Raw genomic sequence first — 27,089 nt, 5'->3', positions numbered from 1 at the left:
ACTTGAAGAGATGACATTTCAGACATCAAGGCAGTGCTATGTGCCTTCAAGACGACGAAAGCATAGGTGATTGCATCTAGAGAGATGCCCTTGCTTTGCACCTGCTAGAAAAAACCCCTAAGGCTTTGGCCATCTCAACGTCTCCCAACTTGCCACATGCCTTCAAGATGCAGGCATAGGTGATTGCATCTAGAGAGATGCGCTTGCTTCAACCCCTCAAGAACTCATTGTGCTTTCTAAAGTACACTACATCTTCCTAGCCCTCCCCCTGTTTCGCATATCCTGCAATCAGTGTGTTTCAAGAGTTGACATTCCGTACAGAAGCTCGTCAAGCACTTTTTGTGCAAAGTACACCATATTTGACATACATGTCGACCGAGGCAATGCCAAGCATAACTTCTTTTTTCAGAAGTCCCCGACTAACAATATCATTATGAATTTTGTTGCCCATATCAGCGTCTTGCATAGTGCCACATGCCTTCAAAAGAAAAGTATACATATGGAGCGATGTCCTCACTTTGTATCTGCTGAAAACAGCCTAGAGCTTCCTAACCCTGCCCCATTTCACATACATGTCAACCAAGGCAATGCCAAGCATAAAGATTTTTCGACAGTCCCTGACTAACAATATGATCGTAAGTTCTTTTGCCTATCTTAGCGTCTTCCGAATTGCCACATGATTTCAAGATGCAAGCATAGGTGATTGCATATAGAGAGATGCGCTTGCTTCACATCAGCTGAAATAGTCTAGAGCTTTTAGGGCCCGCTCGTGTTCGGCATATCCCGCAATTAGTGCAATCTAAGACTTAAAATTCCAAACAAACAGCTCCTCAAGAACCCTTTGTGCTTTCTAAAGTACACCACATCTAGCATATACAACGACGTTTTGTTTAATAGCCCCTGACTAACAATATTAATACAATCTAAGACTTAACATTCCAGACAGACAGCTCCTTAAGAACTTTTTGTGCTTTCTAAAGTACACCAAATCTAGCATATATGACGATGTTTTCTTTAACAACCCCTAATTGACAATATCATCGTGAATTATGATGCCTAGATTGGCGTTTTGCATAGTACCACATGCCTTCAAGATGCAAGCGTAGGTGATTGCATCTAACGAAATGCTCCTGCTTCGTATTTGCTGAAAACAACCCAAAGCTTTCTGTGTTGAGCATATCCCGCAACAAGTGTGTTCCAAGAGACGACATTCCGGACAGAAAGCTCCTCAAACACTTTTTGTGCTTTCTCCAAAACATCACACCTTGTATACGTGATCATTGCTCCTACGTAGTGCCACATGCTTTCAAGATGCAAGCATAGGTGATTACATTAGGAGAAATGTCCTCACTTCGCATCCTAAAAACATCAAACCAAAGCTTCCTGGCCCTGTTTCTGTTGGGCATATCCCACAAGCAATGCATTTGAAGAGACGACATTCCGGCTTTTGCCCATCTCAACGTTTTCCAAATTGCCACATGCCTTCAAGATGCAAGCATAGGTGATTGGTGATTGCATCTAGAGAGATGTGCTGGCTTCAGCCCCTCAAGAACCCATTGTGCTTTTGAAGTACACCACATCTTCCTAGCTCTGCCCATGTTCCTCATATCCTGCAATCAGTGTGTTTCAAGACTCGACATTCCGTACAAGAAGATCCTCAAACACTGTTTGTGCTTTCTAAAGCACACCATATTTGGCATACATGTCGACCCAAGCAATGCCAAGCACAACTACTTTTTTCAGCATCCCCTGACAAACAATATCATCGTGAATTTTGTTGCCCATATCAGCATCTTGCAAGTGCCACATGCCTTCAAGAGGATGATTGCATTTGGAGCTGCTCAAAACTGCCTAGGGCTTCCTGGCCCTGCCACATTTTGCATGCATGTCGACCAAGGCCAAGCATAAAGATTTTTTCGATAGTCCTTGACTAACAATATGATCGGAAGTTCTTTTGCCTAGCTTAGCGTCTTTTGAATTGCCACATGCCTTCGAGATGCAAGCATAGGGTGATTGCATATAGAGAGATGCGTTCGCTTCATATCACGTGAAAATAGTCTAGAGTTTCCTGGCCCTGTCCCTGTTTGACATATCCCGCAATCAGTGCAATCTAAGACTTAACATTCCAGACAGACAGTTCCTCAAGAACTCTTTGTGCTTTTTGAAGTACACTACATCTAGCATATACGATGATGTTTTGTTTGACATCCCCTAAGTAACAATATCATTGTGAATTATGTTGTCCATATTGGCGTTCTGCATAGTACCACATGGCTTCAAGATGCAGGCATAGGTGATTGCATCTAGAGAAATGCCCTCGCTCCGCATTCGCTGAAAACAACCCAAAGCTTCTGCGCTGAGCATATTCCACAATCGATGCATTCCAAGAGACAACATTCTAGACAGAAAGCTCATCAAGCACTTTTTGTGCTTTCTCAAGAACACCACATCCTGGAGAGGATGTCGATTAAGAACTTTTGACAAAAGGTTGAAACTAAATGAACAGGAGCAATTAGAAATGTTTCAAAGACACCATGTAACTAGACATGGTACAAAAGAAAACAACTCAAAAACACATCATAAACAGTTCTACTAGCAAGCGACCACCCTCCCCCTTAAGTGCCACGGGGTCCCAAAGCATGGGATCAATGGTCCCAATTGAAAGACGGGATGGCGGCCGATTTGGACTATTGATCGATTAAATCTAAACTCAGGATCTTGAGTTTAGATTTCGATCCTGAGTTTAGATTTCAAAAAACTAATCTCGGGAGGTCATCCACGTGGACCTGTGGAGATCTAATCTTGGGACGGCCTCGCTTCCCCAGCCAGGTTTTGAACCCTCACCATCAGCTTGAGGAGCACACTCCTTGACCAACATGCTCGCGTGCGTCTCGTTTGAAATAGATGTGAGTTCACATTTATTTGAAGGTAAACTCGGGATCTCGACATAAAAACTAAAGTAGGGATCCCGAGTTTAGTTTTTACACACCGACGGCCGAGATTTGCAAACGCCATTGATTTTGCACAAGGGCCCTTGATCCCACGATTGAAACCCCCTGGTACTTAAAGCTGAGGAGGGACCACCCTACAATGAGAAACTGTGTCTTGTGTCTGTTGTGTTGTGACGAGCTGCTCTGATTATTTTAATCGAGGCTCGTTAAAAATAATGGAGCCCATTAGAAAATCCCCGACACGTGGACGAATCAAAAATGTATTTTAATCGAGGCTCGTTAAAAATAACGGAGCCATTAGAAAATCACCGTATGCTCACGAACGAATTAAAAATGTAGGTATCACGTTTAATTTCTCTAAATGGCAATTGCGATTACATTTGACAGGTTGCAAATTGCAATTCAAGATCTTGAGCGCACAGCAACAAGGTGACGCCGCGACCAGGGAAGAAGCTAAGGCCGCACCCCTCGTCATGTTGTGCTAAGGCGGGGCATTGCCATTGTTTGTCCACTGGGGGGTTGAGTTGAGCAGGGGAAGCGACGTCCTCAGCTCACCCGCCCTGCCCACCAAGTTGCTGCCTTCCCGGATAGCTGCTGCACCTTGACAGCGGCCGGCCACCCCAAAAAACTTGGCGTTTCATCTAATTTTGCCTACAGGATTCTCTTCTCTCCTTACGGGCGCGCCTTTTTAATCCCCTTTTCTGAGTGTAGGGGTGGCTCTCAAGTGATTGTTGCACGTTCTAATGCTGCACATAGCAGTATGCTTGACGAGCTGCATGTGTAAGTTGTCATGTCTCGGAATCCATTGATTGCAGTGTATGCCCAAGTGGGAAGTAAGGAAGTAGATGGGTGTTCTTTGCAATTGTGGGGTGAGGGTATGTTACCTATGGATAGCTTCACACCTTCATGTTCAAGATGCCATCTTTTGGTCAGCGCCAGGGAGCATTATGTTGTTTTCGGACAACACGGAATAATGATATTGTTAGGGGAGGGATCTTTGGAGAAGCCATCATGCTTGGCATAGCTTTAGTTAAAATGTATGTTAACTGTTAATTTGGTTATGCATGTACTTGAGAAGCTGCATGTCCAAGATGTAAGCTCTTGAAGTGCATTGATTGGAGGATATTCACAATAGGCGTAGGCTCCCAAACGTCTGGGTTGTTTTAAGGGAATTGGAAGTAAGGTATTACAATTGTGTCTGCTTGCATCTGGAAGGCATATATTGCGTAATGTAGTTGATAAGGGTAAATACCTTTATGATGTATTTGTTGGTTAAGGTCTTTTCACAAAAGCTCAAAAAGTGCAAGCTCAGGTCTAGGAAGTTCTCTCTTTTTCTCTTGGAGTACATTGGTTGCAGGATATGTCCAACAAGGCCTATCAGCAAACAATCTGCTAATGAGCTCTATGTCCGGAAGGTTATCTCTTGGAGTGCAATGATTGTAGGGCATTCCCAAGAGGGATAAGGCCAGGGAAAGCATAGGTCTACTTTTGCTTCAAATGTGATATTTTGAAGTGCATTGATTGTAGGAGGATATGGCCAACACGAATAGTGCTCGGAAGCAACTGGCAGTTCTCATTGAAGGCAGAGTGAGGAGTTTCTAACTGGGGCACAAAGAGGGCTGTTTTCAGGACGCATGCGGATTGAGAACTTTCTGAGCTCTTGCTATGATGTTGGAATGCATTGATCATCCAATATAGGGGTAAGGCTATGAAACTCCAAGTGATAGTGTAATGAGAGTGTTTGTCCATATGAACTTTCGATGTAGGATATCATTGTTTGCACAGAATTCATCTCTCTTCCTCTCTTAGGAAGGATGAGCTTCAATTCACCTTCATTAGCGATTCGGTATGCAGCATCCCCTTTTGCCTGTTTATGTACTCTGGTATAGCATTGAATATCTGCTGCTAGCATGGGCCTTGAACTCCCATGCTCTCTTCCAGTCATGCATTGTCATTATCATCTCACCAACCATCTGTTTTAACGGGTCTGTTGCCTGCAAGCTCAAGCTCCAGTAGCACAAGGCACCAGTAGCTAATAATGAATTTTGTGCAAGAGCTTTCTTTAATGAACCCATTGTAATGGTGCGGGTGTGATATTAGTTGGAACCATTCATCCAAGCCAACAGGGAGAGCGTCAAGAGGCCTCCCAAGGCCACATATGCGCACCCGATATAAGACAATCTTTGTGCCCTCCCTATGATGGATCTGGTTTGCCTATGTAAAAGAGAAAATCTGATAGAGAGGCCAAATAGATTATGCTTTTTACTAGTTGACATCTTGACAATGATCGATGTCGGGGCTGTTTAGAAACAAGAGGAAAAAGGAAATATTCTGCCTTAAATTTGGACGAATCACTAGCATTTCACAAACAATAGCTCAAGTTCCTAAATTTCCTAATTGAAAAATGGCAAAAAATTTTGACCTTTCCCACATTTGCCCCACAAGCTCTATGGTCACTGCATAAAACCAAAGGCAGTTGCGTGAGTTGGCATCATAAGCATGAGCTTAAGTTGATAGCTTTGTTAACTAATGGTTCTTAAAATTTTCACACACAAACATTGAAAGGACACTGTATTGATAGCCCTTTGCGACTTGGTGAGGTACTACGCTCCCTTTCTATTAAGACTTACTTTATGTTGCCAGCATGAAAACGCAAGTTTAAGCGAGTCGAGCCACTTACAATTCTTAAAACACACAATATATAGTTGGAGCATTCATTGACAGCCACAATCAAGGCTATGTTAATAGCCTACACCTATGCCAAGCAAGAAGATATTTGTGGGCTGAGAGAGAGAGAGAGAAAGAGAGAGAGAGAGAGAGGGTTCTGTAGAGATACCAGCCTGATAAGCTTATGTCATCTATTGTAGAGATCTCTTTGAAATGAGAGAGGTGTTAGAGATCCCATTTGAAGACTTTGAAATTATGATGGTGCATGTCATAGTACAAGTTTTCTGAGTTGTTCAGACTTATTCATAGTATTCGTCAGGGATCACAGCCCTTTTGTAGACTTGCAACTCTCAAATAACGCCTCGTGATCTGAAGCACCGACCTTAGAGCCTAGTTGAAATTTAAAAACAGCAATGCAAGCCCTATGAAGATGACTTGCAAAATACATATATTTTGTGGTGGGTAAGCCCCATTTTTATCAGTAAGAGCAGGAGCAGGAGCTGGAGCAGATGTACCTAAAAACAGAGGAAACTACACTATCAATATTTCGACATTGAAAGCCCGTCAAATTTTCTTTGTATGAAATATAATGGGCTTCACCTTATCAACTCTATTAAAAATAGTGTGCATTCATCCTCAAAAATACACACAGGTTCTCCATTGTAAATTTTGGGGCAGGGCGGGCCGCTTCATCATTCATATAGGCGAAGCCTACAATGTTCATCATCCCCTTCCCCCAATTCCATTAGGGAGGAAAAAGTAACAAGGATCAGAATGCCATACAGTAGTTCCTCATGCGAGGAGCTTCAGCTTCCGGACTATTCTCAATAAACAACAAAGACATACTTTAAAAGTGCTAATTACCAAATGTTTGCATGAAACCACATTGAGTAACAACGTCACAGCTAATGCCACCCAACAACACCCACCCATCCTATGTATGTCCAAATGCTGCTTCTGAGTATCGGCATCATGCCCTACCAGCTGCTTTCACACCAGTCATACAAGTAGTATCTCTCCTTTTAGAGTTACTGTGACGCTCAATTGACATAAATGAATGTGCACCCAAATGGACATTGGCTCTTTATGTGATGTGGGCATGCTACTATGACCAAGAGCCAATCCATAGACAAGGAATTATTGCCTGGACAGATCCATAATAGTTGAGGACCCTGGCATAACCCTCTTTGCATGAATGATTGTACAAAGCGTATTCTAGTGCACTTTTGTGGACATCTGTTGGTGTCAGAATGCAGCCTAGGACTAGAAGATTGCACACCTCCAGTCTCATATGATCAGAATCGCACGGAGCATGAAGTGAGCGGGCATGCGCATCTACTAACCATGTGTGCTTGCAGGTGCCTTTAATCAGAATCAAGTAGGTGACTAGGCAAATTAAAAAAAGAATCCTGTCATGGTTTTTTTATGACGACCCAGCCTTCAATTACCTAAAAAGTGATCGTTGGGGTCTCCATTCAGGCATGATCGATAGAACAAGCAGCAGTAAAAGTTCCAACTTCCCAGCCATGAGGCACACAATTACACAAAAACTCGCATCCTCTCTTGGGTTTTGGGGTTGCCTAGATAATCCTTCTTGTGGAGGTGGTTGCCCTCTCCCAGTGGATCTGTCAAAGTGGCGAATTGGATGATAACCGGGGAAGCGAGCCAGAATCTATGGACAGTCCACCCACCAGGTCAAATCTCCCTCAAGGACAACTTGAATGAGCCTCATGAGACTAGAGAAGTGGAGATCAGGGGCAGCCTGGACCATGCAGACAGAAAACGCAAGATAAGGGGAGAGGGAGAAACTGAGTAAGCTTACTTACTGGTTCAAACGTTTCATTTTGGTTTCATTAACTGGAGTCTCGGAGTGATTCTAAAAGGGAGAAGGCAAGGCGAGTTCCAGGTGGCAGGCGAGGATGCGCACAGCAGGGAGAGAAAACGCTGACATGAGAGAGGATATCTTCGCCTTTGTCGACATCTTCGCCCTCCCATCTCGAGCAGCAGACACAGAATGGCTGTTCCTGCTTTATTTCAGAGGGACTCTTCTGAAGCCCCCTCCTCCGGCACCGCGGAGCCGACCCTTCGACTTGCTCTTCCGCTAGAAGAGCAAGCAAGCTTGATGGCCGAGGTGGAACGGCTTCAAGCCACCTCGGTCATATGCAAGATCGTTGGCACACGGCCTGACAGAGGCAAGGTTCCGAAGCTATTCCAGGCCCGACTCCTCACCGAAGCGGGCAAGATCATCGATGTACAGATTCTCGGGAGAGGTTATTATCAAATAGAGTTTGAGTCTCCAGAACTAGCGGCCAAAGTGATCCCGATGAGCCCGTTTGGCATTCGGGCGGCTCGAGCTTACTTCAGATAGCGGCACCACGGTTTCGACCCGAATTCAAACGTGTTGGAGGAGGTCCCACGCTTATGGCGGGAGTACCTCCCCCCCTACTGTCCAGGCTTGGTTCCATGTTTGGGACGGTCTTTGAGACCCGCGCACTTCGGCTTCAGTTGTGGCCAAGGCCGCAGGGTTACCCACTGTGCGGGTTCTTGTTCGGGACGCACATACACTTCCGAAGGTGGTTTTACTGCCTCGGGTGAGTGGTGGTTAAATCAAACAAAGCGTGGAGTATTCGGGCCTCTCGAACCAGTGTTTCTTTTGCAAGCAAATGGGCCATCTTGCGAAGGCTTGTCCAGGGAGGAGGACTTGATCCTCGACACGGACCCAACCTACCAAGGCTGGCTGAAACCGGCCTGTTCAATCCAAAAAGGGCGGTAGACTTTACTTTAAACCTTGATTTAGCTTTCACCCATTATTAGTCGTCTATTTTACCTGTACTTTCAAGACACAACAAAGGGGGAGAGGGATACAGGCTGCTAGATTGCACCTGTATGAGTAGACGGACACCAGATTGGCCCCTAACTTAGGCGCCCCTTTCGGTATTTCTTTATTGTTCAAAAGAGGGAAATAAACGCTCTGGTTCCCTACAAGCTGCCCCGCACAAACTCGGCTTAATTTCCACTGTTCTAGCCCGATTTCGGCAACATAACTGTACTAGAACCCTTCACAGTCAGTATTCCCACGCATTGGCCGACCTTCCCGACGCATACGGGCGCTTTGCAAAACCTGGCGAGAATCTGCAGCACGCTGAATTCTCTGTTTTCAGCCCTGAAAATGCGCCAGATCACCTGTACAGCGGTCCCCTTGCGTCCCCAAACCTCCTGGGGGTATTAGGGTCCGTTTAGGGCCAAAACCCTAAACCTGCAAAAATACACAGCAGGCTGTAATTTACTGTTTCGGGCTCCGTTTCGCATGCCGGTCGCATCCGTAGCAAGTCCTCGAGCTCCCGCACTTGTAGGGCTACTTGCCCTTTGAATCGGACGAGATTTCTGGCGTGAAACCTCTCCGAATTCACCTGTACCTGCGGGGGGATTAGCCGCTAGCTAATCCAGTACCTGTGCAAGAGGCTCTTGCCTCGGCAATCGCGCATGAACCCACACAACTGTACATTGGTCAAATGAAGAGCCCACTAGAGGGGCATAACATACTACCAAAGGGAGAGAGAGGGCAGTGCGTAGCGTGCAGGGCATCACTCCTGGCACCGCACTGTACATAGGAGGGAAAGCAAGCACTCCATAGCTCTTAACCTGTGACAAAATCTGAAAATGAGGCAAGTGCACCAGAATGTGCCACTTGGCACATTAACAAGCATTTTCCCGTTTCGGGGTTGCCGCCTAAAAATATCCCAACCGGTTGCCCAGTTGACTTCACGGCAGAGTAAGAAAATGTTCCCTTTGTCATTCCGGAGGTAATGACGCCAACACATTTTCTGGTCCTAAAATAGCAGTTCCCTAAATTTTAGGAGATGCTGCCATTGTATCTTTCTAGGTCATCCGACCCTCTTTGTACACTGCGGCCACATCCAGAACTGAAATGTAGCCTCTGTAGCAAAGGATTCCACTTTGGCTAGTCAGTGACCCCACTTGGCTAACCATAGTCCTTGTCCAACCTTAGTGCTCTCTTGCCCTCAGGCCTGGACTCCCTCTGGACAGTTCCACACTAGCTATGCAATGCAAGGCAGTTAGATTTCCCGAGGGGTGTTTCCAAAAAGTGAAAGTAAATAGATAATAAGAAAGAAATCAACAAAAAGGATAGATAGTAGTCACACGCTGGTGACATACCCCCCTTTTGAAATCTCAAACGTCCTCGTTTGCATCTATGTCGTAAATGCTTACTGTCAACACTGATGTATTCAACACCTGTCGACACATATACAACACATACATGCTCATTGTCAACCGTAGTGTATTCAACACCTCGTCGACTCATGTATTGCTTGCGTGTGAACCCTGTCCCAATGACATAGTGGTAGCTTCGCACTCTGCCATTGCTTTGAGTCACTAACTTTCCAATGACAAAATGGTAGCTGCACATTTTGCCACTGTCTTATAGTACACGTTGGATCCCGTAACACTTTCGAGCATACCCAAACCGACAGTTTAAGAATGCAGTTACACATGTACTCTTCAATAGAAGCAATCACTGTATCCTTGATAAACTGACAAGAAATACTCACTTCTATAGCACTAACCAAACTTTTGGACATTCCATAAGAGCAATTGCCAAACTGACAATCTGTACAGCTCTAACATTCATGTAACAGATATTTCATTTGAGCTCACTTTAAATACCATGTACATCATTTGTTTCAGAAGCCATTGTCACACTGACAATCCATGTAGCTTTGAAACTCAAGGGGTCAAGGTAGGTTGCAAACCGAAGGCTTCAAGGTAAAGTGATAACACAGTTGGTGACTCTGCAAGTTCACCTTCTTCCATCCACTTAGCATCCATTGGTGGATAGTTTCTGAACTTTACCAAGTAACGCCTAGCAACCTTGCCTTTCACTTTCCTTTCTTTGTGTGCCAAAATCTGTTCAGGGACCAAGATCTCGTCAAGTTCCTCGACTTCCGGCTGATCTTCAGCTGGCATATCTTCTGGCACATCACCCACATAGGGTCTGAGAAGACTCACATGAAACGCATTGTGAATCTTCCAACTGTCAGGCAATTTCAGCCTATATGCAACATCACTGATTATGTCGCACACTTGAAAAGGCCCATGGTAACGCATGCTGAGCTTTGGAAACAGTCTTTCCTTGCCCTTCATCTTCTTTAACCTTGCCTTTTCAAAGCGTAAAAGCACCCAATCACCAAGTGAATATACCACTTCACGACGGTGACGATCAGCTGCTTTCTTTTGCTTTGCCTGAGTCCTTTCTAAGGCCACTTTGACCTTCTTGTACATTTCATCCATGTCCTGAACATACTTATCTGCTTCAAATATCTTGTCCTTTGTATGCAGTATGGGAGGAACTTTCTTGCCACCTTCAACTATCTCAAAAGGTGCCTTGCCATTTGATGAATGCACTGTATTATTGTATGCATACTCCACCAATGGCAAATACTGCTCCCACTTTCCTTTATGCTCTGACACATAGCACTTCAGCAGATCTAGGACAGTAGAATTTGCCTCTTCTGATTGCCCATCTGTTTGAGGATGAAATGACGAAGAGAATTTGAGCGTTTCTCAAACAAGCCTCTCCAGAACAAACTTGTCATGCGTGGATCACGGTCGCTAACAATCGACTGTGGCATGCCATGATACTTGAAAATATTGCTCATAAACAAGCGTGCCATCTGATCTGGCTTTATCTTCTTCCTGACAGGAATAAAATGAGCCTGTTTGCTGAATCTGCAAATAATGGTCCAAATACCATCATTTCCTGTCTGCGTTCTCGGAAGATCAAAGATAACTGTAGCATCGATACCACGATGCCCTGCATACGGTGGGACATGACTCTCTTCCATCACTTTGCGTCGCAATGGCTTTGTGACACACAATCTGCCATGCATCATCATGAACCCGTCTTTAAGAAGATAGTGTTCATGACGTTGTCCATGCATTAGCTGCTCGAAGACCCTTGCAAAATCTTCTTCATTTTCATACTGTTCTCTCATATCATCAAGTTCATGATGATAAGGAATTGACACAGCTGAAATTTGTGGCTTCCTTGACAAGGCATCAGCCACAACGTTCTTCTTGCCTTCCACATGCACAATCTGAAAATGGAACATGGACAAGATATTTGCCCATCGCATATGCTTCTCAGATAACTTGACTTCCTAAGATTTGGCAACACAATGACTGGATCTGAAGTCATCTTTTCCTTTAAGAGATTAAAAGCTGAAATCTCTTTCTGTGTCCATCTGAAGGTGACTGCCTTCTTTTGAAGAGCATGTAAAGGTGAAGCAATCTCAGCAAAATTTCGGATAAACCGTCTGTAATAGGAGCATAGTCCCAAAAAGCTTCGGACATCATGCACCGTCTTCAAATTTGGCCATGACTTGATCGCTTCAACTTTTGCAGGATCCATTCTGACACCATCCTTTGAGACAATGTGTCCCAGGAAGTGAATCTCTTCCAGAAAAAACTCACTTTTCTTTGCATTGATGAGCAACCTATGACTGCGTAGCTCTTTGAACACAATGGCCAAGTGATGCCTATGCTCCTCTTCATTCTTTGAGTAGACTATCATGTCATCAAAGAATGTACCAACAAACTGTTGGTGTGGACGGAAAATTCTGTCCATCATCCTATTGAACGTAGCAGGAGCATTTGTGAGACCAAAGGGCATCACTAAAAATTCGTAAAGGCCAAACGTCGTTCTAAAAGCAGTCTTGTGCACATCCTCTGATCTAATGCGGATCTGATAGTACCCACTCTTTAGATCTATCCTGCTAAACATAGCTGCTCCTTCTAATTTGTCCATAATATCATCAATTCTAAGTATAGGGAACCTATTCTTGATGGTATTCTTGTTCAGTGCACGGTAGTCGATGCACATACGCCATGAGCCATCCTTTTTCTGCACCAACAACACTGGAGAACAGAATGGCGATGAACTGGGCTGAATCAGCCCCTTTTCTAACAACTCCTGTACTTGGCCCATTATCTCTTTCTGCTGAGCCGCACTAACCCTGTACGGAGGCTTATTTGGTGGGCTACTGCCTGGCACCAAATCTATCGCATGGTCCTCGGGTCTCTCTGGCGGTAATTGAGACAGTAATGAATCGGAAAAACAGTCACTGTACTGTTGTAAAAACATTGACCTTTCTTTATCTAGCACAGATAAGTTTGATTCATCACAATCTGACACTTCACGTGCAAAAACCAAGTACACAGAAAGATGCTTTTTCATTACAGAAGTAATAGCAGAAGCTGATACAGTAGGAATAGACTCCCCTTTAAGCTTTACATCCAGAATGTGAGTCTTTCCCCTGCTCTGTACAGTGATCTTTTTGTTGTAGACATCCATGATTCCCTGTACACGAAACAACCAAGGAATACCTAACAACACATCACATCCGTCCAGTGGCATGATGTAAAATTCCTCACCATCTACATAGGACTGGATATGTAGACGCAACTTTCCAATGATGGGTGTCACAGCCTTTGTATGGCCAGGACATGCCAAACCTGCCTCTGCTGTATACCCCATCTCTTCAGGTCTGATTCCCAACTTTGAAGCCAATTCTGGGGAAATGAAGTTAGCTTTGGCACCTGGATCAAAGAAGATAAGCACTGTTTGATCCCTGACCTTTCCCCATGCTCTGCAAAGCTCACTTGCATCTGAATTTGGCTTGTCGCCCACCATATCTGGCACTAGACCAGCCATGGGCTTCTTTCCTTTCCTGTCCTCCTTGTCTTCAGAATCAGCTGGCCTTTTCTTTGTAGGACAGTTGTAAGCAATGTGGCCAGGCTGCTCACATATAAAGCATTTGTTTTCTGTCCTCAGGACCTTCTTTTGCTCTTCTGACTTGCGAGGAAAACGTCTTTTCCATTTCTTTGCTGGTCCTTTTTCTGATTCAGCCGTAGCTTTGTCTTTACCTGCGTTGGCTGACTCTTGAGTCCCTTTAGGAGCCTCATTGGGAACGAGCTTCTTGGCTGAATTTTTCTTGCCTGATCCTGCCTTGACGCCAGTGTTAAATTCACAATCTTCTCCCTTGAGCAAACCATTGCCAGTGTTTGCTACCTCGATGAGCTGCGTCAAAGTAGTGACTTTTGTCTTCGTACAGTATTTTCTCAATCCTTTGGGTAGGCCACAACAGTATTTTTCAATCTGTGCTGTCAATGGCACAAACCTATAGGAAGTTACTGGAAGTAGAGCTTTCCAAAACTTCCGATTGTAATCATCCAAATTTCTGCAAGTGGCAGCATTAAGCTGGTGCCATTCTGTCATGACATCTGCTTCAAAGTCATCAGATAACCATGCTGCTGCAAAAATCTACTTAAAGTAAATCCATGTGGACGGAGCTTGCCCTTGAAGCAATAAAGTTGTCCACCATTGTCCCGCATTCCCTGTCAAGAAAGTGGCTGCCTTGCGGACCTTTGAAGCCTCTGTAAAGTTTCCCCCTGCATAGGCCTTGTCAAACTGCTGGAGGAATGAAAGAGCCTTCCTTCTGTCATCAAACCCTGTAAAGGTCGTGAAAGTTACACCTTTGCCACCTTCTTTGTACGGAGTTGGCCTCTCTAGCGGCGTTAAATTGTCATATGGAAGTGACTGAAACATGGGAGCACTGTTAGGGTTCATCTGTGTTCCTTGGCCGCTATTAACTTGACCTGAAAATGCCATATTTGGCTGCTGATTTGTAATTCCAGCCATACCAAAATTTGCTTGTGGCATCCCAAATTGGCCCTGAGTGCTCTGAAACCCTGATTGCATACCCATGACACTGTACATGGGGTTAGGCATCATCGTTTGAGCACCCCCAAACACTGTTCCTGGCGTGTAAAACTGATTTCCAGGTGCATGACCAGCCATGCTCTGGAATACGGATCCACCTCCAAAATAGCCAGGGTGTACTGAAGGTGGTGGGAAGACTTGTTGCATAGCCTGTAGGTTGCTTCCCTGCCCATTAGAACCAGCTATAGGGTGCTGAAAGGTGGCGGGCTGAATTGGTACAGCTTGAAAAACTGGCATCTCAGCCACCTGTTCTTGCACCTTAGGCATAGGTTGTGGAGACTGCATGTTCTCCGTCAAGTGTACAGGTGTTTCCATTGACTGTGCAGTATGAATCACCTGTGCTCAAGCCTTAACAGGCTTTTGAATATGATCCAGTGACCCAACTTGCTGAGACGGAATAGGAGGTTGCAGAAAGGCTAAAAACCTCGGATTCTGCATTACTTGTGTGAACATAGCCACAGCAGTAGCCAACTGGGTCCTGAAGATATCGTCATCTGTTTGTGGTGGTCTTGACGACTCACCCACTTCATGTGTCTGTTGACCCTGTGAAGAGGAAACCTCTTCAGTCACATCATCTGGTCTGTCAGCCATAATTGCAATTCACTATGTCTAGTCTATGATCCCCAGTGTCTTCAAGCCCAAAACTGACCAAGGCTCACTTCTATGGGAAAAAGAGATTTAATGAGTTCGATGGAACCATGAAACCGGCCTGTTCAATCCAAAAAGGGCGGTAGACTTTACTTTAAACCTTGATTTAGCTTTCACCCATTATTAGTCGTCTATTTTACCTGTACTTTCAAGACACAACAAAGGGGGAGAGGGATACAAGCTGCTAGATTGCACCTGTATGAGTAGACGGACACCAGATTGGCCCCTAACTTAGGCGCCCCTTTCGGTATTTCTTTATTGTTCAAAAGAGGGAAATAAACGCTGTGGTTCCCTACAAGCTGCCCCGCACAAACTCGGCTGAATTTCCACTGTTCCAGCCCGATTTCGGCAGCATAACTGTACTATAGAACCCTTCACAGTCAGTATTCCCACGCATTGGCCGACTTTACTTTAAACCTTGATTTAGCTTTCACCCATTATTAGTCGTCTATTTTACCTGTACTTCAAGACACAACAAAGGGGGAGAGGGATACAGGCTGCTAGATTGCACCTGTATGAGTAGACGGACACCAGATTGGCCCCTAACTTAGGCGCCCCTTTCGGTATTTCTTTATTGTTCAAAAGAGGGAAATAAACGCTCTGGTTCCCTACAAGCTGCCCCGCACAAACTCGGCTGAATTTCCACTGTTCCAGCCCGATTTCGGCAGCATAACTGTACTAGAACCCTTCACAGTCAGTATTCCCACGCATTGGCCGACCTTCCCGACGCATACGGGCGCTTTGCAAAACCTGGCGAGAATCTGCAGCACGCTGAATTCTCTGTTTTCAGCCCTGAAAATGCGCCAGATCACCTGTACAGCGGTCCCCTTGCGTCCCCAAACCTCCTGGGGGTATTAGGGTCCGTTTAGGGCCAAAACCCTAAACCTGCAAAAATACACAGCAGGCTGTAATTTACTGTTTCGGGCTCCGTTTCGCGTGCCGGTCGCATCCGTAGCAAGTCCTCGAGCTCCCGCACCTGTAGGGCTACTTGCCCTTTGAATCGGACGAGATTTCTGGCGTGAAACCTCTCCGAATTCACCTGTACCTGCGGGGGGATTAGCCGCTAGCTAATCCAGTACCTGTGCAAGAGGCTCTTGCCTCGGCAATCGCGCATGAACCCACACAACTGTACATTGGTCAAATGAAGAGCCCACTAGAGGGGCATAACATACTGCCAAAGGGGAGAGAGAGGGCAGTGCGTAGCGTGCAGGGCATCACTCCTGGCACCGCACTGTACATAGGAGGGAAAGCAAGCACTCCATAGCTCTTAACCTGTGACAAAATCTGAAAATGAGGCAAGTGCACCAGAATGTGCCACTTGGCACATTAACAAGCATTTTCCCGTTTCGGGGTTGCCGCCTAAAAATATCCCAACCGGTTGCCCAGTTGACTTCACGGCAGAGTAAGAAAATGTTCCCTTTGTCATTCCGGAGGTAATGACGCCAACACATTTTCTGGTCCTAAAATAGCAGTTCCCTAAATTTTAGGAGATGCTGCCATTGTATCTTTCTAGGTCATCCGACCCTCTTTGTACACTGCGGCCACATCCAGAACTGAAATGTAGCCTCTGTAGCAAAGGATTCCACTTTGGCTAGTCAGTGACCCCACTTGGCTAACCATAGTCCTTGTCCAACCTTAGTGCTCTCTTGCCCTCAGGCCTGGACTCCCTCTGGACAGTTCCACACTAGCTATGCAATGCAAGGCAGTTAGATTTCCCGAGGGGTGTTTCCAAAAAGTGAAAGTAAATAGATAATAAGAAAGAAATCAACAAAAAGGATAGATAGTAGTCACACGCTGGTGACACTGGCCAGGCTCAATAGGCAGAGATGCAGGGAGCACAGACGAGTACCTCTTCTGAGACCGGTGCCCAGGCAAACAAGCGTTGTCACCGTCAGGGACAGGTACACCAATCTGGCGCCCCTGGTGGTCGGTCTACACCAGGCCAACAACAGTAGGTTCCCACAAGGAACCGTTTGCACCCTCTACAACAGGATGAGCCAGTGGATGCCCCCTCCACCTCAGCTTCGCCACGGCCAGCCCCTCCCCTCCCCGCCTACTGTCCCCACCTCTCCACCTCCACCTCCTCCACCCGCCACCTCCGTATCTCCCACCCCTCCCACTAGTCCTTTTGCCCCGTCTCCTGATCCCTCCCATGCCCCGCTGCTGACCCAGGGGACAGGCCACTCTTCGGCAGCACGGAAATCTCTTGGCAGTGCATTTGCCACGAGCCGCCTCACGCAAAGAGCGCCCCTACTTGCGGACGCCTCTCTTGGTGCAAACCTCGCCCTTTGCGGCAGTCGCTTGCAGCCTGACCAGTTTTGACATCTGCCGCCGATGGGACTTCCGACTTCACATGTTTTCTCGACGACTCTTCTCTTGACCTAGAGAGGTAGAGGCCCTGGACACATTGGTTGGTTTTTCCTTCCCGTTGCGTGGCAAGGATCAAACAGAGTGGACTATGCATACAGTGATGGACTGGCTCCATGTTCAGGCTCTCAAGTTCTCTGCCCACACGGGAGACTTAGGGGTGACAAACTTGATACAGACTCTGTGACTGGCCAAGTTCTCTAAGAGACCACCACATGCAACAAGATGTACACACATTGTGGTATACTTCTTTGCAGACACTCAGAGTGCACCCTGCTATGTATATGTTCATGAGGACTCTTGGATATAGAGGATGTAGCTCTATGGACTGCACACCTCACTTGGGTATGGGTCAGACAGCCACTCCAGACACGGTTATCTCGAGGTCGCTCGGATGCGGATTACTCCCCATCCAAGCCTGCCTCGAAGATTGCGAGATTGGCTGCGATGGCAGCATTGGCTCTCTCACTGACCCCATGAGGATTGTCTCATGGAATGTGCATGGATAGGTGGACCCAATTTCTACGTCAGAGGAGTCGACTCAGATAGGAGCTCCAGAGATGCCTTGTGGGTTAAGCGATTGATATGCTTATGCTCCAAGAGCATCATTTGTGTGAGAGCCGTATCAGGCGATGTGGACAGATCTTGCGTGGTCACTATGAGACCTTTTGGTCAGCTTAGCTGCTTTTGGGCATGGTGGCATTCAGGGAGGTGTATGTAGACTACTGCGGACTCATGGAAGCGGGCCATTGTGGGCAGAGATATCACTGTACCAAGCAGGGCCCAGTGGGTTTTCTGGACATTTCTGAACATTTACCTTCCTCTCATGGAGGGCCGGGTATCATCGATCCAACACGGTAAAGTAGAGCCCTTATTGGGAACCTCATTGTCAAGAGTCTGCTTCCATGTGAGGAGCCCTGGAAGGAGCTTATGCTACACCGGATTAGAGGCGGAGTCCCACAGTAGGGTGGCCCAAAGTCTCCTAGTAGGTCATCACCCTACCTTCCTCTCAGGGAGGGCCGGGTATCATCGATCCAACACGGTAGAGTAGAGCCCTTCTTGGGAACCTCATTGTCAGGGGTTTCCGAGCCGTGTGTGTGTTCAAGTGTTAATTCCCGTTACAGGTTACCCTTGCAAAGTGCTCTGTGTGTGTGTCTAAAGTAAAGAATTTCGGGTGAAAGCCAACATCTACCGCCCTACGGGCCGATTTCAGTTTTACAACGTCTCTGGTGCCGTATTCTCTTCTCCATCTCTCAGTCTCATGCACTTTCACGCACAGTGTCCATTCACTTTGTTTGTGTTCATTGCACTCTCTCATTAACAACGGAAGGCTCTCCCTTCCATAAGAACATAAGGAACCTTGAGCACAGTTCGGAGCACTCATCTTGAGCAAAGTTCAAACATTCATTCCGCTGTACCCAACATTGGTATCAGAGCTTTGACAGTGTTCTGTATCACTCAAGGAAAGAACCACATAGTTTTTTTTTTGCTTGTTGAGGTCGCACGAACCCAAGTTCACTTGGGCGTGTCGATTCCTAATCGTGTTTTTGAAGAGTGACAGGAATCCCAAGAAAGAAGGGCTTGTCCAGCCTCCCCTTGTGCCTCTTTTCACTCATCGAGAGCAAACCCTGCACTTAGCGGCCGGCCAACCGACGTGAGATGGAAAAAGAAACCTTGGTGTGAGCGCAAGGCCACCAAGGGGTGCGCCCGCGGAAAAGAGCAGAACTCGGGTGAAGAGAAGATCCTTCTCTAACACAGATTGCAAGCAAAAGAAGAACCTCAAGAACCTCAAGAACTCAAGACCCCCAAGAACCCAAGTATCTCGTGAACTTAAGAACCCAAGACCACAAGAACCCACAAGAACCCAAGACTTCAGTGGATGGTCATCACTCGAAGCGGAATGAATACTTCGCTTAGAGGTGATGAGCATGAGAAAGGAGAAGAAGAATTTTCCCCACCAAGAGGTTTTTCCGACCCTCCCCCTTCCCCATTTACGCCAAGGATTGCACTAACTCCTATGGAGGAGTTGGAGCAATTGTTTATGGAAAGACAGTTAGAACGCGAAGAAAGAAAAGCAGAAAGAAAGGCCTACGAAGAACGAAGGGCAGCCATAGATCGTGAATACAAAGAAGGAATGGCAGCCATAGCGCGTGAGAGCGAGCAAGCACGCTTGGAAGCCAAAGAAAGACAAGCAAAATTTGATCGCGAGAACAACGAAAGACAAGCAGAATATGATCGCGAGAACAAAGCAAGACAAGAGAAGGGCAACCAATACATGAAAGAGTTGTGGCGACTTTTTTCTCAAGTGCAGACGTACTGTCACAAAGTGATGACGTGGCGGACAGCAGAAACCCTAATTTCTGCCAGAAACCCTAAAATTCCTGCAAACCCTAATTTTTGCCAAAAACCCTAAATTCCGGAAATCGCGGAGGCGGATTATTATTATAAAAAAAAAAAAAAAAAAAAATTTGGAAAATGATGAGCGACGCGAATTTTGCTTTTGCTTTTTTTTTATAAAAAAAAAAGAGAAAAGACTCTCTAAGAGAGAGAGAGAACTGATGCTTTTGATTTTAAAAGCTTTTGGGGCTCTGCTTTTGGGCATCCCTTGTAACCTTTAAATTAGTGGTGAGGGCCTCACTTCTCAGAGCATCTGGACGCAGAGTCTGAGAGTGAAACCCTAACCGCTCTCTTGTACTTTGATGATTGATTAATACAAAAAGAAATACCGAAAGGGGCGCCAGTCTTTGGGGCCAATATCTCTAGGCACGGAACTCCGCCGGGCCAGTGCAAATCTATTGTGATCTGTGAATTGTTTTGAAGTGGTTATTTGGTGCTGTCGCGGTTGATTCTTGACTTGGAGTGTCCAAGTTTGTTACAGTGGTATCAGAGCACGGCCGATTTCTCTTCTACGGGAAATCCGATCCCCGAATTTTTTTTCCGCGGCACCTATGGCTTCAGGCAATGATCAGTCGACTCCCTCTGCATCTGGAGATGCGGGCTGGGATCACAACGAAGATTCAGACAGAGAGTATGGCCCGCCTCAGCCTACTCAGGCGGAGCAAACAGAGATGGAGCGTCGTCAATTGATTGGCGATGCAACAAAGATGATGCTCAATTTTGCCAAGGACCCGAAGATGGTAAAATATATGAACCAGACCTCTTTGAAAGAGGTACAGATGGAGTGGCAGAGAACCACAACACCACTCCCGAAACCCGCTCTCAAGAAACCTTCTACCTCCAAGAAATATACGGAGAAGGAACTGAAGAATGTGGTGGCAGATGCTTTGTCTCGGAAACCGTTGGTTCTGGCTATTTCCGCGATACATCATAGGAGCTTCGAGGATATGGTCGATCAGTATGCCACAGATACAGATTTTGCAGATATTTTCACACGGATACGGGAGGGGGAGATAGTAGCTGGATACTCCCTTCGGGAAGGCTACTTGATGAAAAAGACTATGTTGTGCGTTACACAGCCGTTGAGGGAAAAGGTTATGACTGAATGCCATTGTCCACCTTTTACGGGTCACCGCGGCATTGCTACCACCATGAAAGGGGTAGAGAGATATTTCTTTTGGCCGAGACTCAAGAAAGATGTGGAAGAGTTTGTGCGCAGTTGCTTGGTATGCCAGAAGGTTAAGTTTAATAGGCATAAAGCACAGGGATTGTTACAGCCTTTACCCATACCCACCCGCCCCTGGGAAAGTATAGCGATGGATTTCATTTTTGATCTCCCGAGAACACAGAGTGGTCACGATGGTATCTGGACTGTTATTGACAGATTTAGCAAACAGGCTCATTTCATTCCAGTGAAGAAAACAGTCAAGCCGGATCACTTAGCGAGACTGTTTGTGGCCCAGATTTTCAGATTACATGGCATGCCTGAGACAATTGTCTCCGACAGAGACCCCAGATTTACGAGTTTGTTTTGGAAGGCAATTTGGGAGAACATTGGCACGCGGTTACAGTTCTCGTCATCGTTCCAACCGCAGACTGATGGGCAATCCGAGATTGCCAATTCAGTGGTTCTAGATTTATTGAAGTCTTATATCTCAGATCAGAAGACTCAATGGGAAAGATATTTACCTCTGGTGGAATTTGCCTCCAATAACACGATACACTCGTCGACGGGTAAGGCGCCATTTGAGATTGTTGAAGGTGCTGCGAAGGTTCCACCCTTCCTGAGCACGAAAGATAAGATCTTTGAAGCGGATAAATATACGCGAGATCTGGATACGGCTTTTGCCAAGGTTCGCGAGACTTTGCAGAAGTCTCAAGAACGACAGAAAAAGGCAGCGGATCGCCGTCGTCGCGACATGAAATTGAAGGAGGATGATTGGGTGCTCTTACGTTTTGAGAAGGCACGCCTACGAAAGAACAAGGGAAAGGAGAGGCTTTTTCCAAAGCTTAGTATGCGATACTACGGCCCTTTCCAGATTACTGAAAAGATAAATGAAGTCTCCTTCCGATTGAAACTGCCAGATACTTGGAGGATTCACAATGCATTTCATGTGAATCTCTTGAAACCTTTTAAAGGTGATGTGCCTGATGATGGGGAGCCTGATGAGCAACCCGAAGTGGAAGAAAACGAGGAGATCCTTGTTCCTGAACAGATTTTGGCACATAAGGATACGAAGAATAAGGGTAAAGTTCGAAGGCGGTTCTTGGTTAAGTTCAAGAACTTTCCTGCATTTGATGCGAAGTGGATGGAGGAGGAGGACCTAGCAGATACTCCTCGGATTGTGAAACTTTACCTCGATGTTTTGGTTTAGCATAGTCTACTCCAAACGGAACCCAGAAACTCAGCTTGGCCGAAGATCTGGTGCAGTGGGATGCACAAGAGGGGAGTCGCTCCACTCCTTTGTCAACAGATGCCTCGATTTTGATACTAAAGTCACTGATGTCTCTTTGAGCTTCAGGGATACTGAGAGCTGACAGTATTCTGCTGGATGACTTTATGAAATGGAATTCCTGATTATGATACTGATTTGTTCTTGACTTCTTGTGAGTACAGGAACTGATAGACGAAATGACTGCAGCATTTTGGTCTGATTGATCTCGAATAGACATGGTTGCAATAGGGGTTAGTCAATCGGACATCGATGAGGTCCCGATTGGACCTAGATGTGATTGCTAGCTACATTGCCGATAAATCATGGTCTAAGATCCGAATGAATGTTGAATGTCATGTGATGTCCTGTGATGTCTGGTGATGTCCTGTGATGTCGTGTGATGTGACTGTCGATTTTGTACATGTGCTAGATGTGTGTTCCTAGTACGTAGGTACTAACAGTCAGTGTCTGCTAAGACGGTTTATGGCTTTTGTCGGTTTTGCAGGCGTAATCGCGGTCGATTACAATGCTTTCAAGAGGGGGGTATGTCACAAGTGATGACGTGGCGGACAGCAGAAACCCTAATTTCTGCCAGAAACCCTAAAATTCCTGCAAACCCTAATTTTTGCCAAAAACCCTAAATTCCGGAAATCGCGGAGGCGGATTATTATTATTAAAAAAAAAAAAAAAAAATTTGGAAAATGATGAGCGACGCGAATTTTGCTTTTGCTTTTTTTTTATAAAAAAAAAAGAGAAAAGACTCTCTAAGAGAGAGAGAGAACTGATGCTTTTGATTTTAAAAGCTTTTGGGGCTCTGCTTTTGGGCATCCCTTGTAACCTTTAAATTAGTGGTGAGGGCCTCACTTCTCAGAGCATCTGGACGCAGAGTCTGAGAGTGAAACCCTAACCGCTCTCTTGTACTTTGATGATTGATTAATACAAAAAGAAATACCGAAAGGGGCGCCAGTCTTTGGGGCCAATATCTCTAGGCACGGAACTCCGCCGGGCCAGTGCAAATCTATTGTGATCTGTGAATTGTTTTGAAGTGGTTATTTGGTGCTGTCGCGGTTGATTCTTGACTTGGAGTGTCCAAGTTTGTTACACGTACTTTGCACAGAATCTAGAAAAGGAGACCCTCTCCGTCTCTGCTCCAAAGCATGACACACAAGATTTGCATGATGATACGCATGATGATTTGAATGATAATGATGAGCATGATGATTTGGATGACACTGAAGAGCATGATGATTTACATGATCAAGATGTGATTTCTCACAAGCATGATGATTTGCATGATCAAGCTGTGATTTCTCACAAGCATGATGAGTTGCATGAAGATGATGTGATTGTTCACAAGGATGATGTGTTAGTTGATGCTTTTTCTAGCAAAGCTCACCTCGTTGCAAATTCGATCAATCACGAAGGATCCATCTTGGCTCTCGAGCCTAGGTCCAAAGCACCCCCTCAGGAAGAATCGATCTTGGCTCTCGAGCCTAGATCCAAAGAACCCTCACAAGAAGTACTATGTGTTCGCATGATTAGTCACCACACATTGTACGAGTGTTTCATTCGTGATCGTTTCCTGTATTTTAGTCAGCGTCTTTATGTGATCCCTTTTCCTAGGCATTACATATTGTACGTTGAGCACGTTTCACTCATGAATGAGCACGGATGTATGTGGATTTCTCATGAAAAGCTGAAAAGTATACATTTAAGGAATTTACATTCCATGTCTCTTCCTTGGCACAACACAATTTCAGAAAGAGCACAAGAAAGTATGAGCACCAAGCATGGGCATTTCCGTTGTGAATTGCCACAGTTGATTGCTTTAGATCATAAGAGAAAGATTCGATCTCATTGTTTGCGTGTGTGTGGTGAACGGTTTGGCACTCCGTCTCTTTGTTCATCTACATTGCATGCACAGTCTTTTAGGAAGACAATATTTTTTCAACTCACTTTACATGGAATAGGTATGTTCATGGTTTTGTGTTGGAAATGGTTTCAGGAATTTTCAGCCATGGAGATTCTTGCAGAAGAAAGAAGCATGACACTCGACGAAGTTGAAGCATTGAAGGAGACTCAGAAAACTTTGTCGCTCTCCGCGCGGCCCAAAGAAGCAAGCATTGCAGACCTTTATGAAGTTCAAGTACCGCTGTCACGTGACACATCCAACCCTATGTGTCCGTGGACAAGCTACTTCATCACAAGGGTTCCGTCAGTCCAGTCGGTCTAGATTTAGAAGTGTTCTGGCACTTTTGTGAGTCTGTTCGCAGACCGTGCATGCCCAGTCACTTAGTGTAGATGCAAATCCTCTGGTTGCACACAACATGAGCATAAGCATTCCCATCAGAATCCTTCGAGAGAATTTTCCAGTGCATTTAGCCTATTTTACCTATTTTTGACATTTTTCACTTATTATTTTTAAGTGACTTTTGTTGGAAAGTAGGTAGGACAAATTGAGTAAGTTTGTATATAAGCAAACCTAGACTAGCACTAATTGGTAGAAGAGGCAGCAGGAGCTCCACCGCTCAACAAGCAACTTCTCAAGCAAGAACCCCTTGGTGGCGACTTTCCCTCCAAGCAGAGATCCCCCATGCTAGCATTTTCCCTTCACATCAACCCTAGCATTTTCATCAACCTCAGCATGGGCGATTCTTCAGCAGGTAGCCCTCGCCCAGCAGAACCCAGGCCTAGCGTTTTGATCCAAGGCGTCGTCGCAAGAAGACTCCCAACCTAGCGTTTTCAGTAGATCTTCACCGCAGAGTCACCACAGGACATAGCGTTTTCAGCAGATCCTCATCGCCAAGCATCAGCCAACCTAGCGTTTTTCATACAGGTATCGTCTGCCACAGATTTCAGCCCTTGGCGATATTTCAGCAGGTCCATTTCAGTGTTTTTCCATAGCCCATTAAGCCCCATAGTAGCAGCAGTTTTTCAGCCATAAAGACCAACGAAATCAGCGTTTTCCACTACGTATTCAGCCATAGCAGAATTCAGCCAGCAGCGTTTTTGGACAGCAGATAAAGACCATCAGATTTCAGCCCTTAGATCGGTCTCGCCATCACCGTCGTCGTCATCGATCTAGCCCAGACTTGCATCAGTCACATGCATCCCCATTGTACCAGTTTGTGCAATAGTAGACCACTCTCGCCGCAGACGAGAGTGGGGCCTTCGGAGGAGGGTTTTACGTCTCTGGTGTCGTATTCTCTTCTCTCTCTATCTCTCAGTCTCATGCATTTCCATTCACTGTGTCCATTTACTTTGTTTGTGTCCATTGCACTCTCTCATTAAGAATGGAAGGCTCTCCCTTCCATAAGAAAAAAAGGAACCTTGAGCACAGTTTGGAGCACTCGTCTTGAGCAAAGTTCAAACATTCATTCCGCTGCACCTTACATTGGTATCAGAGCTTTGGCAGTGTTCTGTATCACTCAAGGAAAGAACCACAAGAATCACAAGATTTATTTATTTTTTGCTTATTGCGGTCGCACGTAACCCAAGTTCTCTTGGGCGTGTCGATTCCTAATCGTGTTTCTGAAGAGTGACAGGAAACCCAAGAAAGAAGGGCTTGTCTAGCCTCCCCTTGTGCCTCTTTTCACTCATTGCGAGCGGACCGTGCACTTAGCAACCGGCCAATCGACATGAGGTGGGGAAAAGCAACCTTGGTGTGAGCGCAAGGCCGCCAAGGGGTGCGCCCGCAGAAAAGAGCAGAACTCGGGTGAAGAGAAGATCCTTCTCAAATACAGATTGCAAGCAAAAAAAGACCCTCAAGAACCTCAAGACCCGCCAGAACCTCAAGAACTCAAGAACCCCAAGAACCAAGACCCCCAAGAACCCAAGTTCCTTGTGAACTTAAGAACCCAAGACCACAAGAACCCAAGACCACAAGAACCCACGACTTCAGAATGGTCATCACTCGAAGCGGAATGGATACTTGGCTTGGAGGTGATGAGCATGAGAGAGGCGACGAAGAATTTTCCCCACCAAGAGGTTTTTCCGACCCTCCCCCTTCCCCATCCACACCAAGGATTGCACTAACTCCTATGAAGGAGTTGACAAAGTTGTTTATGGAAAACAAGTTCAAACGCGAAGCAAGAGAAGCAGAAAGAAAGGCCTACGAAGAAGAAATGGCAGACATAGATCGTGAATGCGAAGAAAGCGTAGCAGCCATAGAGCATAAGTACGACTTGGAAGACAAAGAAAGACAAGCCAGAGTGGATCGCGAGAACAAAGAAAGTCAAGCCAAATATGATAGCGAGAACAAAGAAAGAGAAGCACAATTTGATCGCAAGAACAACGGAAAAGCAAGCAACATTTGATCGCGAGAACAAAGCAAGACAAGAACAGAGCGACCAACACATAACAAAGTTCTTGCGACTCTTTTCTATTGTGCAGGCACAGTTTGCACAACATCACGAACAGGAGACACTCTTAGTTTCTTCTCCAAAGCATGACACACAAGATTTGCATGATGATAAGCATGATGATTTGAATGATAATGATAAGCATGATGATTTGCATGATCAAGATGTGATTTCTCACAAGCATGATGATTTGCATGAAGAAGACGTGATTGTTCACAAGGATGATGAGTTAGTCGATGCTTTTTCTAGCGAAGCTAACCTCATTGCGCAGATTCAATCAATCACGAAGGATCGATCTTGGCTCTCGAGCCTAGGTCCAAAGACCCCCCTCAGGAAAAACCGATCTTGGCTCTCGAGCCTAGGTCCCAAGAACCGTTACAGGAAGTATTATGTGTTCGAATAATTAGTACGCACGCATTGTTCGAGTGTTTCATTCGTGATCGTTTCTTGTATTTTAGTCAGC

At 45.7% G+C, this 27,089-nt stretch overlaps 1 protein-coding gene across 1 annotated transcript in view; it reads right to left on the bottom strand.

Annotated features, from left to right (window-relative positions):
• Positions 1 to 5,600: 5,600 nt before the first annotated feature.
• LOC147423017 (non-specific lipid transfer protein GPI-anchored 15-like) overlaps positions 5,601 to 27,089 on the bottom strand; it is a 42,490-nt gene continuing 21,001 nt past the window's right edge. Inside the window, exon 2 of the mRNA XM_086502150.1 lies at positions 5,601 to 6,133. Coding sequence (XP_086358276.1) covers positions 6,009 to 6,133 — 125 coding nt within the window. The 3' untranslated portion in view covers positions 5,601 to 6,008. The remainder of the gene's footprint in view (positions 6,134 to 27,089) is intronic.

This window comes from Adiantum capillus-veneris, chromosome 26 (assembly GCF_014529385.1).
Source record: "Adiantum capillus-veneris isolate H3 chromosome 26, ASM1452938v2, whole genome shotgun sequence".
NCBI lineage: Eukaryota > Viridiplantae > Streptophyta > Polypodiopsida > Polypodiales > Pteridaceae > Adiantum > Adiantum capillus-veneris.
This window is presented reverse-complemented; position numbering and strand designations above follow the sequence as displayed.